A 14,106-nucleotide genomic window follows, 5' to 3' on the forward strand; every position below is an offset into this window, starting at 1 on the left:
ACCAGCACACGATACAATTGCAACAACACGTCTCTACTTTTATACTCTAGTCCTTTTGCAATAAACGGTAACATTCCATTTGCCTTTTTAATTAAATGCTGTACCTGCATATCAACATTCTGCGATTCATGAACAAAAACATCCAGAGCCCTCTGCTTAGACGCATCTTGAATATGCTTCCCATTTAGATAATTTGCCGTTATATTTTTTTGGCCAAAATGGATAACCTCACATCTATCTACATTAAACTCTATGCCAAATGTTGGCCCAATTTCCTAACTTATCAATATTCGTCTGTAAAATCTTTAATTACTCTTGTAGTGGTTTCTGTTTGACGTCAACCCGAGCTGATTTTGGCACAAGCTGATACGGTGATTTCTGTTTCACAACATCGGCCTGGATTTTCATCCTCAAGACGGAAGCTGAGGTCTGGAAGATTCCCGGTTCCTTGGGAGAAAGTTCCCACAAAAGGTGGGATTTTCATTACCTGGTGTGGGTGCGAGCTGGACCCAGGCCAGCTGACCCGCAAAAAAATTTGGAGGTTGCCACAGGGGCTACCGGGTGCAGAGACGAGCTACTTTTTAAAAGGTTCGCCTTGGTGCTGTGGGATTTTGTCCCAGTTTAATTGAAAGCACATAGGCCCTCCAACCATCACCTTTCACACCCCCTCAGTCTGCAAACAACCTTTTGCCCCATAAATGCCATCTCATGCTCCCCACCCTCCCCTATGGCACCTCATGTCCCTTGTCATGCTCTTACACCAAGCTCTGCCCTTCCATCCGTTCCTTGGGCTCTTAATGTACCCAAAACCAAATCCTGCCCTTCCATCCACCCTTGTAGCCCCTCATACCTCCTCTGTCAAGCTCTACCTTTCCTCCCACCTTGTATGACCCCTCATGCCCCTTTGTCAAGCTCTGCCCTTTTACCAACCACCATGACCCTTGTGCCAAGCTCTCTGCCCTTCCACCCATCCCATGACTCCTCATACCTTTTAAGCCAATCTTTGCCTACCCCCACCATTTCCTTGCTAGGGCACATCCATGTCCATTGACTTACATTGCACTGTCTACAACCAATAAACCCTATAGTGTATAGTGGAATTTGTAAAAAAAAAAGAGCTTTAAAATGTAATTCATTACTTTCTCCCAAGTTAGAAAATAATAATCACCTCACTACAAGCTAATAACAAGCTCAATCATCCAGACATTTAAAATACTAATAGCAAAATCCACAAACCCTTGAAACCACTTAACTTTTGTGAACAAACATTGTGAAGTTGACAGCAGAGATCAGAAAACCTGAGCTGTCAATATGAGGCGCAGGTGTTTTGATACTCATGGTTGTCTGGGCTATAAGCCAAGCATACATAGAGACTAGGAGCAGGAGTATGCCGTTCAGCTCTCTGAACCTGCTCCGTCATTCAATATGATTATCGCTGATCACCGATCTCAATACCACATTCACTGTCTCTTTCTTGAATACATTCAATGATTTGGCTGTCTGTGGCAGAGAATTACACAGGTTGACTATCTTTTGAGAGAGGATATTTTCCCTCATCTTTATCCTAAATGGTCTAACCCGCATCCTAAGACTGTGACCTCTGGTTCTAGATTTTCCAGCCAGGGAAAACATCCTCCCTGCATCTAGTTTGTCTGGCCCCTTTAGATTTTTGGACATCATTAGAGCGCTTAATGAGGAAGACAGGGGTATGGGATTTATAAATAGGCTACAGAATACAAAAGCAAAGAAGTTAAGATAAACCTGTATATACACTGGTTCAGCCTCAACTGGAATATTGTGTCCAGTTCTGAGAACCCAACATTAGGAAGGATGTGAAGGCATTAGAGAGGGTGTGAAAAAGTTTCACGAGAATGTTGCTAGGGATAAGGAACTTTAGTTACATGGATAGATTGGAGAAGCTGCTGCTAATTTCTTTGGAGAAAATAAGGTTGAGTGGAGATTTAACGGATGTGCACAAATTCAGATATTCAGAGCAGAAATGAAGAAAGTGTTCCCATTTGTGGAAGATTGAGAACCAAAGGAAAAAGAAGTAATGATGACATGAAAGATAAACTCTTTTTTATGCAGTGTGATTAGGATCTGGGAATGCAGAAACTGAGAGTTTGATGGAGGCAGATTCAATTGTGACCTTTAAAGCAGAATTGATAATTATCTGAAGAGACCAAATCTGCAGGCCAAGGAGAAAAGGCAGTGAATGGGACTAGGTAAATTGCTCTTGCAGCGAGTGAGCACAGACACAGTGAGCCGAATGTGCTCCTTCTGTGCTGTAACCATTTTGAGTCTTTATATTTATCATTTTAGTATACTTCAGTTTGATTTTCAAAATCCCTTCTGCTTTTATTGAATTCAGGTGGATGCTACAGAAGATGAACCAAAAAGCTTCATCTTTATGAGTGAAGATGCCATAACCAACCCTGACAATTGATGGTTCTGATTCATGGTAGTGGGGTTGTCCGGGTTGGACAGTGGGCCAGACGTCTGATAATCAATGAAGACCTTGACAGTGGCACTCAAATACCTTTCATTAAAAGGGCTATGGACGTAAGGCTAATTTTCAGAAACTTGATTCTGATTTTTCTGTATATTAGTGTATTTTTTTAACCACATGTTTTTGCCATGATACCTGGAAAGGATAGAAAACTTATAAAGATATATAGGAATGGAAAAGATCATTGTAATCCAACTGGCTGGTTCCAGTTTTCAAAAGCAGAATATACAGTTTGTTGATTATACCCCTTAATTATTTATCCTTGACAAATCCTAGTTCAGTCACCCCTGGTTCTTGCAAATCTCAATAATAACTTACATTGGTGCCATCTTCTTTAGTGCGAGATGACTCAACTTTTGTAACAACCTGGTGAGTTAATATCTGATGGCAGGCAACCTTTTGGTACACCGTTTCCAGTGTCATGTGGTCCTTTTAATAATGTGGCAAGCAGATCTACACATTACCCATCAGTTAGCTCAAATCCTCTGCCGTGCTGTAGCCGTCTGAGATGCCACCTGCAAAGGACCGTGGGAATTATGGCCAACCCAGGACTCGGACAGATGTACCTGAAATGCAGATAGCTTGACCTCATCGAAACCCCGCTCATTTGCATTCTAATGGCCCATTTCCCCAGAACAATAGGACTGCACTCAAGAAACCGATACAGACACCGACTGATCGGCACCACTCCCTTTACTCAGAGTACCCAACTGCCAAGGTCAATGACAGCTAAGGACCCGCCCAACCACCAAGGCACCCGCCCCTTTATTGGCTGAAATCAAAGGCAGTGATCGAAGCTCTGTCGAACTATTGGGTCCAAGATTAAGGACCGCCCCAAAGAGCGCGAAACTCAGAGGGATAAAAAGGGACACATCCATGTGTTCAGCCTCTTTTGGACCCGGCCTGTGCCAGCCCAACCGCAGTATAACAACCAGCCAAGTTCAAGACCAACGATCGCTACGTGATGGATGTGCCCAGCAGAGACAGAGCCACTTCTTCAAACCAGCCATGTGATCAAGATAAAGGCCTTATCCACTTGCACAGTGCCGGTCGCCTGAAGTTAAGTATAGGTTATTGTAGTTGATAGGTGTAGTTTAACTTGTAGTATATTGTGCTTGCATGTCGAAGTAGCCCTCATGTGTAAATAAACCATCTTTGAATTTGAACTGACTAACTGGTTGTGTGGTCATTTGACCGATATATGGGAAAGCCTTGTGGTTCAGTAAAAGAAATAGAAACACCCACAGTATTGGCGACGCTGTTGGAACATAATATCACATAAAAAGAGCCTCAGTATCATATTGGCGACTCTAAAGAGCAACATTATTATGGTATTCCATTAAATTGGCAACATTATTGGCGACTCTGGTGGGATTTTATTTAGAAGTGATTTTGTCACTCCCGAGAGAACCCACAAACTTTGAAATCCAATTGCGAGAGAAAGAAAGAACCACAAGTGCAAGCCCCATATTGACCAAATAACCGAATTTCGGAAGTGTGTACTAACCTGCATGCGTACTAACAGGGATATAAGATAAACTTGTTAGATTGTGTCAAAACTATCGAGAGAATTGTGAACCGGAAAATATCTTAGGCCCTACCCGCAGTTCAAATCGCTGCCTTATCCCCCTGCCCCAAATTAACAATAGGAAACAAAGAAATTAACGGTAGGAAACGAGAGATCAAAAGTAGAGCAAGAGATATCAGAAACAATGGCCACAAAAGCGATGGAGCGTTTAATGAACCCACAGGAACCCGAGGTCGCAGCGACCAATAGAGCAGAGCAATGCCCCATATGGGAGGAAGAATTGAGGAAGTATTTAAAGGGGAAAGGATGGCACCTTTGGTCCGATTTTTGTGCGAATGACGAGTCAGGTCCAGGAAGCATAGGACAATCTTGGTGGGTCGACCTAACTCAGGTCCATAAGAAAAATGCAGCGAAAGTCCGAAAGACAATGGCAATAGTGTCCTATTTGGCACAATTGCGAGTCACAGAGGAGGCCATAAAGACGCTCCGCAGGTAGTTAGTTAAGAAAAACGAGAAGAATGAGGGAAACAATAGTGAAAACTAAAAGATTATTGAGCAACTCCGGGAACAGTTAGCAGCTAAAGATAAGGAGATGGCTGATGTGAAACGTGCACACCAGTCTTCTTTAGTTCACCTTAGCAGCTTTCAGACCCAGTACGATAAAGCCTACCAAGATACACAGCATGCAGTCCTGGTAAAAGAAGAAACAGAACAGCAGGTAGCCCAGCTAAGTAGTCAATGTGTGGATTTAAAAGCAGCTTTGCGAGCCCTCCACAGTTCAACGAAAGAACAGAGACAGAGCACAGTAGACCACGCGAAATGCAGACAACAAATAGAGAAACTACAGTCACTGCTATCAGTGCAGAATGGAGTTAGATATAACTTTGGACAAAATTTAGATGAGGAAGATGCCCCCGATTGGCAAGAATTAAATGAAAGCGCCCAGAGATATGTTGAGGGTATAGAAAATCAGAATCAAGTCCCCCATGCCCCAAAAAGAAAAGCACCCGCACCACCGACTGCACAGGCAGCACGCATCCCCATGAATTCAGTCACCACACAGCGCAAGTCATCGGATCAGGATTAGCCTGATTTTGTTTACACCACCCCACTATCCATAACCCAGTTGAGAGATGTTTGCACCAAAATTGTTGCATTTCAGCCCACTGCAGACTCGCACAGCTTCTTTGAGGAGGTGCGCCAACAGAAAGTTATGTACGGCCTAGATGAGCGAGAGGAAGTCAAACTCATAGTTATGAGCCTTAGCCAGTCTGTAAGATCAGCTTTGCCTGAACCCCTGAATGTAACAGGAGGAATCCAACAGCAAATGAAAACGGCCATTTTAGACGCAATCAGGTATAACAAGGGAGGTTGAAGGTTTCAACCATTGTAGGCAAAAGAAGGGAGAGCATCCGACCGCATTTGTACGTTGCCTTTGGATTCGTTTTAAAGCCATATTTGGGGATTTGAACCACGCACACTTAAATGAGGACGACACCACTAAATGGTCCCGCGCTTTAGTCTTGCATGCCACAGAAGCAGGCCAAAATGCTTGTGTCAATTATGACCCCGCAGACCACACACCTAATGAAGTTTGGGTTTTAAAGAGACTCTCCAGTGCACGGGAACAATTCCTACACCGACAGGCAGATCAGGAACAGATGGAAGCAAACATGCACCCAGTTAGAACTAACCAGGACCCAGCATGTATAAACGAGGGTAGACATGAGGGACAGCGCCCCAGAACACAGGCACCACGAAGTTGCTACCATTGTGGACACGTGGGACATTACGCCCGCGAATGCCGACAGATCCTCCCGAACCAGCACCGACACCAACAACCAAACCCCCCACCGAGGAACAATGTTAGGCCCATGCATAGTGTTAGTGCCCGTTCACGCGATTTAGCGATCAATTCCACAGATTGACGGTGTTCGGACTCCCCAACTTGGGTCTGTGACACACTCTGGGACAAATCAGGCAGACCAGTAGTCACAGGCACAGTCCAGGGACAACCAGTAGAATTTCTTTGGGACACAGGAGGATCCCGCACCACTTTAAACTCCTCCACATGTTTCAACGTGCCAAATGGCCCACCACAGACACCATCACCCTTAGTGGATTTACCGGACATGTACAGCAAGGATCCATCACGGCCCCTGTAGATATTCAGATAGGGAACATAGAACATTACAGCGCAGTGCAGGCCCTTAGGCCCTCGATGTTGCGCCGACCTGTGAAACCACTCTAAAGCCCATCTACACTATTCCCTTATCATCCACATGTCTATCCAATGACCATTTGAATACCCTTAGTGTTGGCGAGTCCACGACTGTTGCAGGCAGGGCATTCCACGCCCTTACTACTCTGAGTAAAGAATCTACCTCTGACATCTGTCCTGTATCTATCTTCCCTCAATTTAAAACTATGTCCCCTCGTGCTGGACATCACCAACCGAGGAAAAAGGCTCTCACTGTCCACCCTGTCTAATCCTCTGATCATCTTGTAAGCCCCAATTAAGTCACCTTTTAACCTTCTCTCTAACGAAAACAGCCTCAAGTCCCTCAGCCTTTCCTCATAAGATCTTCCCTCCATACCAGGCAACATTCTGGTAAATCTCCTCTGCACCCTTTCCAATGCTTCCACATCCTTCCTATAATGCGGCGACCAGAATTGCACGAAATACTCCAAATGCGGCCGCACCAGAGTTTTGCACAGCTGCAACATGACCTCATGGCAGGAAACTCAATCCCTCAACCAATAAAAGCTAACAGACCGTATGCCTTCTTAACAACTTTATCAACCTGGGTGGCAACTTTCAGGGATCTATGTACATGGATCTCTCTGCTCATCCACACTACCAAGAATCTTACCATTAGCCCAGTAGTCTGTCTTCCTGTTATTCCTTCCAAAATGAATCACCTCACACTTTTCTGCATTAAACTCCATTTGCCACCTCTCAGCCCAGCTCTGAAGCTTATCTATGTCCCTCTGTAACTTGTAACATCCTTCCACACTGTCCACAACTCCACCGACTTTAGTGTCATCTGCAAATTTACTCACCCATCCTTCCACGCCCTCCTCCAGGTCATTTATAAAAATGACAAACAGCAGTGGCCCCAAAACAGATCCTTGTGGTGCACCACTAGTAACTGGACTCCAGTCTGAACATTTCCCATCAACCACCACCCTTTGGGCACGATTCTCCGCTCCCCGGGACGGATGGGAGAATCGCGGGAGGGCCGTTCTGGCACCCCCCGCGATTCTCACACACACCCCAAAATTTCACGGCGACCGCCGATTCTCCGGCCCGTATGGGCCGAGCGGCCTGACGATCCCGACCTGTTCACGCCGGCGGAAACCACACCTGGTCTCCGCTGGCGTGAACAGCGCGCGACAGTTAAGTATTGGGCCTGTGGGGGGCGGAGAGAAGAACGAGCACCACGGGCATGCTCGTGAGGGGACTGGCCCGCGATCGGTGCCCACCGATCGTCGGGCCGGTGTCTCTAAGAGACGCACTCTTTCCCCTCCGCTGCCCCGCAAGATCAAGCCGCCATGTCTTGCGGGGCAGTGGAGGGGAAGACGGCAACCGCGCATGAGAGGGCTGGCACCGGCCAACCTGCGCATGCGTGGCCACCTAGGTTCACAAGCAGCAGAACTCGCAGCCATAGCATATGTAGTGCAACACCCAGATTCTTTCCCAACCCCCGCAGACATACATTCGGACAGTCCATATGTATGCAATAGCTTGACAGAATTCCTGCCCATGTGGGGAATCTAGAGGATTCGTTTCAGCCGATTGAAAACCCCAACCCTCTGCCCCGTTTTTGAAACACATTCTTAGGACAGCCTCAGACCGCATATACGGTATAATTAAAGTGAGAAGCCATCATCGTTCGTCCCCACCCGGTAATGTAAAGGCAGAAGCCCTAGCCAAGGTAGGATCATGCCATGGTCACTTTTGGCAGCCCCCTGAAAGCGAACCTATACACGCAGTCCAGGTTTCCCAAACCAATATTGAGGATCTATCCCAGGCCGAAAAAGCAGACGACACCCTCAAACAGGTTTTAGACGGCAACTTCCCAGCCCCCTACGATAAATGGAAGGACGCACTGATGGTACAGGACGGCATAGTTTTGAAAAATGAAATTTATGTGGTCCCCACCCCGGACAGAAATCAGCTCATTTACCAGTTTCAGGATGGACACGGACATCAGGGGATAGACAATACCATTGCCCATTTAAGGCAATTGTGTTGGTGGCCCAATTTAAAAACCAATGTAACACATTATGGAGAGAATTGTCTTATCTATGCACAAAACAATCCTGAAAGGTAATCCAAGAAAGGACAATTGAGACACACCCGACCTGTTAAGGGCCCTTGGACAAATTTGCAACTCGACTACATTGGCCTCTGCCCCCCTTGCAGAAATGGTTTCAAGTACGTGCTGGTTGTAATCGACACCTTTACAAAATGAGTAGAAGCATAAGCACTAGAAGGAAGCAGAGTAAAGCCTGCTTTGATAAAACAGTCCACCCTGTAGAGTATACAGTCGGCCAGCAAGTAATGGTTTCCCTTTACAACCCAGTTCTTTCCTCTCCCCCAAATTTTCTGGACCCTACTCCATCTCGCACAAAGTGAGCCCCTCAGTGTACAAGATAACGTACCCCAATGGTAAAACTGGTTGATTCCAAATCAACCAACTCAAAGTCTATGGAACCCAATGCAGCCACTCCCACCACATCTCTCTGGCAATAGGAGATGAGTCCACCCCGCCCATCAACAACCTAGTCCAACCCTCCCCCAGCCATGCCAGCACGTCCACGCACACAGGCCCGACCTTATGTCCGCACAGTGGTGCGACCTTCCACCTTGAGCTTGACTCCGACGACAGTGACAACCTTCTTGAATTGATTGCTATCCCTGACCAATGGTACGATCTCTCTGCCCCCAGTCACCCCAGGTCCCGGAACTACAACAAGGATATCTTTGTACCCCTACCTCCCCTTCCCCAGCCACCGCCGCAGCCACTGCCCGACGACAGTAACTTGCCCTTCACCTCTACCGTCCCTACGCCTCACGACAAATGAACCCCTCTTTGGCACCGCGACAACTCTTGTAGACTGGTAAGGCATGACGATTCAGATTCTACGACAGCCCACCCGGCCACGGCACAGAAACGGCAGACATTAGTCTGGCAACCCGGGAGATGGTGATAATTTCGTTTCGGTAATCCTTTTACAACGCTGTTTGGTACAGAACCCTGAGGTGTCCAGATGATGAGAAAGAGACACCGCCTAAGTATTAAGACGTCTTAATTTCTGATGGCGCCTGCCGTCTTTTTCCTTCTTCTTTTCTTCCCAATACATGGTTTTAATTGATGTCGGCCTGACACCCAATTTCTTGATAGTCATAGTTACTCTTCTCACAGATACACAGACGCAATTTACTGACCAATGGCCGTTAAAAGTACAATTGTTGGATCTCATATGACTACAAATTCTTTCTCCTCGTTTCGGTCACCCAGGCAGGGAGTAACGGCACTGATCCCCGCCCAAATTGAGGACCCTAAATGCATCCGGTCAGTTAAGCTCGGGTAGTGGAGCAACGGCACTGATCACCGCCCTTACCCGGGGATTCCACCCATTCTTGCCCTGCCGCGGCCCACATGCACCTCATGTTCCTGTCACTTTGAATACTCTGGAATGGTTCTTTACGCTTTTCACTGTCTTTGGCAGAGCTTAGTTTTCCTGTCTCTGCTCTTTTATTGTGGTTTAAAGAATGCCCTTTGCCACAGTCTGTACACTCATCCCTTTATCTTCCGTGACCCTCCGGTCGCTCCCTACCTGCTAGTTACACATATGACACAATTGGTTGCTATACACGCTGCTACACCCAAACTACCTCTGGACCCTGGGACGAAGAAATGTTATAAAACTGGCCACCCTAAAATTCAGCTGGTTAAGATCAATAGTTGCAGTAAAGAAAAGACTGGTCGGAGAAATTATCCGCCCACTCCCCGCATTGACCACAAGCTGCGAGAATCTTTGTATTTAAAAATTTGCATTTCTTGTCTCTCAGACGATCAAAATGGGAAATTGGATTAAGGAGAGAAAGACAAGTAAAACGAGATATTTACCGAAGAAAACAACAGATATTATGCTTGCACCCCCAGGATCACACGGAACACGGAAGTAGACAAGATGAAGCAAGGCCGCTGACAGTTTTGATCATCGCTGGACTTCTGCAACTGCATGCGCAACGGACTATTTTAATGTCCCCCACACCAGGCCCGAACACTACCACACAACATGACACCCCTAGCCCAGACACCACACCACCCAAAGAGATAGACACTGAAACCCCCACTTGGTGCGAAAATATTGTCAATTGGTATCCCCTTTCATACACAGTAGAGGCCCTTCTAGTAATTGCAATAATTTGCAGTCTGATTCAGACACCGACTCCGTAAATGGTGAGCAAGAGCCTCCCGCTCCCCGATATATACACGCCGAGCACCCTTCTTTGGAATTCAACAAACTCAACAAACATTTTAACTGTTGCGAAGAAGTGAAACCATGTACCTCTGTAACTTTGCTAGATTAAGTAGAAATGTGATGCTGCTGTTTTAAAAAATGTTTTCTGTACATAAGTTCTTTTTGATATTTGCCAGCAGCATAAGAGTTCCTTAGATAGTGTTAATTAGAGATTCAATTGTGCGGATTGGTTAAATGTTTCACAGTGAACTGTTTTGTAGTGACCCGTTAGAAATTAGTAATTTGTGATGTGTTAATAGAATTAGGTAAATGTCCCAAAATATAGGACAGAGTAGTGTAGAACCTGTCCTTGACCAAGGGTGACCAGCACACCACGGATGATAAGGGATCAACTGTGTGATCCACCACGTTTCGCGTTCAGGATTAAGAGGACGGGATGTAGCCATCTGAGATGGCCATCTGCAGAGGACCATGGGAATTATGGCCAACCCAGGACTCAGACAGATACAGAGCTTCTGTGTACTTGAAATGTAGATAGCTCGACCTGATCAAAACCCCGTTCGTTTGCATTCTAATGGCCCATTTCCCCAGAACAATAGGACTTCACTCAAGAAACCGATACAGACACAGACTGATCGGCATCATCCCCTTTACTCAGAGAGCCCGACTGCCAAGGTCAATGACCGCTAAGAACCCGCCCAGCCACCAAGGCACCTGCCCCTTAATTGGCCGAAATCGAAGGCAGTGATCGAAGCCCTGTCGAATTATTGGGTCTAAGATCAAGAACCGCCCCAAAGAGCGCGAAACTCAGAAGGATAAAAAGGGACACAGCCATGTGTTCAGCCTCTTTTGGACCCACTCTGTGCCAGCCTCCTTTGAATCTGGCCTGTGCCAGCCCAACTGCAGCATAACGACCAGAAAGCCAAGTTCAAGACCAACAATCGCTACCTGACTGATGAGCCCAGCAGAGACATAGCCACTTCTTCAAACCAGCCACTTGATCAAGATAAAGGTCTTATCCACTTGCACAGTGCCGGTCGCCTGAAGTTAAATATAGGTTTGTGTAGTTGATAGGTGTAGTTTAACTTGTAGTATATTGTACTTGCATATCAAAGTAACCCTCGTGTGTAAATAAACCATCTTTGAACTTGAACTGATTAACTGGTTGTGTGGTCATTTGACCGATAAACGGGAAAGCCTTGTGGTTCAGTAAAAGAAATAGAAACACCCACGGTATTGGCGAAGCTGTTGGGACACAACATCATATCATAAAAAGAGCCTCAGTATCATATTGGCGACTCTAAAGAGCAATATTATTATAGTATTCCATTAAATTGGCAACAGTGCATAGGCTCAGTATCACATATTGTGATGTATATTATTCAGCCCAAAATTGACTATTTGTTACTGTCATTTACTGTGCAAAGTTTCAACAATCTCCCCACTAATATCTGCAAATCACTTCCAACTGTGTTCCATGGACAAGACCATTTTATCTATGTCTCAAATGTTAATTTGTCTTCACTAATTTCATAAATTGACACAACTATATTGAATTTAATTTGCTATTCCTTGGCCTAATTTCCTGAAATACCTCGATCCACCTAATCCTCCTCAGCATTTGATGAATCTGTGATTGTTTCCAAGCCCTGCCGAACTTAATGTCACAAGTAAAAAGTTATCCCTACTTTCAAGTAAGAGATATATTTAACGTGAATTACATAGGTTTCACTAATCCAGTGTTTTAGATTACATGTGAATTAAGCCCACTGTGACTTTGTGCATTGGTTTACTTGAGTGCTTTCATTTGTAATTCAAAAGGAGCAGTTTCCCAAGTGTCAATTATTACACCGACCCAAATCCAATAAAAATATTACAGTTTTAGCATTAATTCTCATAATAATAATTTTTGTAATGTTCAATTCTTACGTACCTGCTTCATCTGGTACCTTGAACCAGTACAATGCTGGCCGATGATAATAGATAGTCAAGCATTATAAATAAATGTTAAGTGACTAATGCTGTTGGACAATGATTCACATGACTTTGATATGGTATTTTAATTCGTTTCATACAAAGGTCAGCAGCAATTGCTTTTTCAAGCAGGAATTATATCTGGCTCTTGGGGCTAAAGTAATATGGGGGGAAGGCGGGATCAGAGTATTGAACTTGATGATCAGCCATGATCAAAATGGTTAGCACTGTTGCTTCGCAGTGCCAGGGACTCGGCTTCGATTCCCTGCTTGGGTCACTCTGTGTGGAGTCTGCACATTCTCCCCGTGTCTGCATGGGTTTTCTCCAGGTGCTCCAGTTTCCTCCTACAAATCCCGAAAGACATGCTTGTTAGGCTAATTGGACTTTAGGAATTCTCCCTCCGTATACCTGAACAGGCGCCAAAGTGTGTCGACTAGGGGATTTTCACAGTGACTTCATTGCAGTGTTAATGTAATCCTACTTGTGACACTAATAAAGGTTGTTATTAAATGAATGGTGGAGCAGGCTTGAAGAGCTGAAAGGCCTCCTCCTGCTTCTATTTTCTATGTTTCTATGGTTTGTGCTTTAGCAGTAGCTTACAGTACAGAATAAGAATTGTATCACACATGCTGTTCTGGGTACAGTTTCTGCCCACTTGTTAGGAATAATGAAGTAAGTTTCCACCCAACCTGGGATTTCCTCTGTTCAGTAGCTCTTGTCTTTACCCTTGCTGGGGTTGCCGCTGTTCAAATTGCAAGTTCTCTTCTTGCTGGTGATTGCTGCCTAGTCCCTTTCCAGAGTCAACCCTTGCTTCTGTACTGATCGCACTACAACTTGACTGCAACTGGTCTTCCTTGATTCGGTTGAATCACGCGAGACATCTTGAACATTGTGAATCTTGCGAGAGGCCTATCACGAGATTCAACAGCCTTGTCTCTCCACCAAGTTGGGTGCGACGAGGTTGGCAAATTGGGCCCTACAGCTATTAGAAGAGATTGAACAAGCTAGGATTTGAAAAGTGAAGACTCAGAGACCTGATAGAGATCTTTATCACCATAAATGGGTTGGACCGGGCAGATGTGGATAGGCTGTTCCTATTTATTGAAGTTCCCCAAACTAGGGGCTGTACAAGATAGCAACAAATAGATCCAATGGGGAAATTAGATTTTGTTTTATTCAGAGTGTGCCTCGAATGTGGGAACAACCGCAGAAACCAGTTGTGACAAATAGCTTGGGTGCTTTCCGAAAGAAACTAAACAAGTACATGAGAGTAAAATGGTGTATCTGTCAAATTCAGATACTACAGCTCCTTAATCAAAGTTTACCCAGGTGTCTTTATGTATGGGGAGAACAAAGTATGGACATAGATTTCATGCAACACACTTCATTAAATATAGTTTTTAAAAAATATATATTTTTATTCTCCTTTTTCACATTGTCTCCCAAATGTACACCCACGAACAATAAACAATAAGCAGTAACAAATATAATGTCAATCCCGAAGTCAACAACAACAACCCCATCCTCCCACCAACCCCCAAACAACTGCCCGTGTATTAACATAAACAAATAACATAAAGGAATCACCCATAGTCAA

The 14,106-nt window shown here is 45.1% G+C and overlaps 1 protein-coding gene across 1 annotated transcript in view; it reads left to right on the forward strand.

Annotated features, from left to right (window-relative positions):
- fam172a (family with sequence similarity 172 member A) overlaps nt 1–14,106 on the forward strand; it is an 820,821-nt gene that overhangs the window by 150,934 nt on the left and 655,781 nt on the right. The window contains 2 exon segments of the mRNA XM_038805269.1: nt 2,372–2,435; nt 2,438–2,562. Of these exon segments, the coding sequence (XP_038661197.1) occupies nt 2,372–2,435; nt 2,438–2,562 (189 nt within the window).

Source organism: Scyliorhinus canicula, chromosome 8 (assembly GCF_902713615.1).
Source record: "Scyliorhinus canicula chromosome 8, sScyCan1.1, whole genome shotgun sequence".
Classification (NCBI taxonomy): Eukaryota; Metazoa; Chordata; class Chondrichthyes; order Carcharhiniformes; family Scyliorhinidae; genus Scyliorhinus; species Scyliorhinus canicula.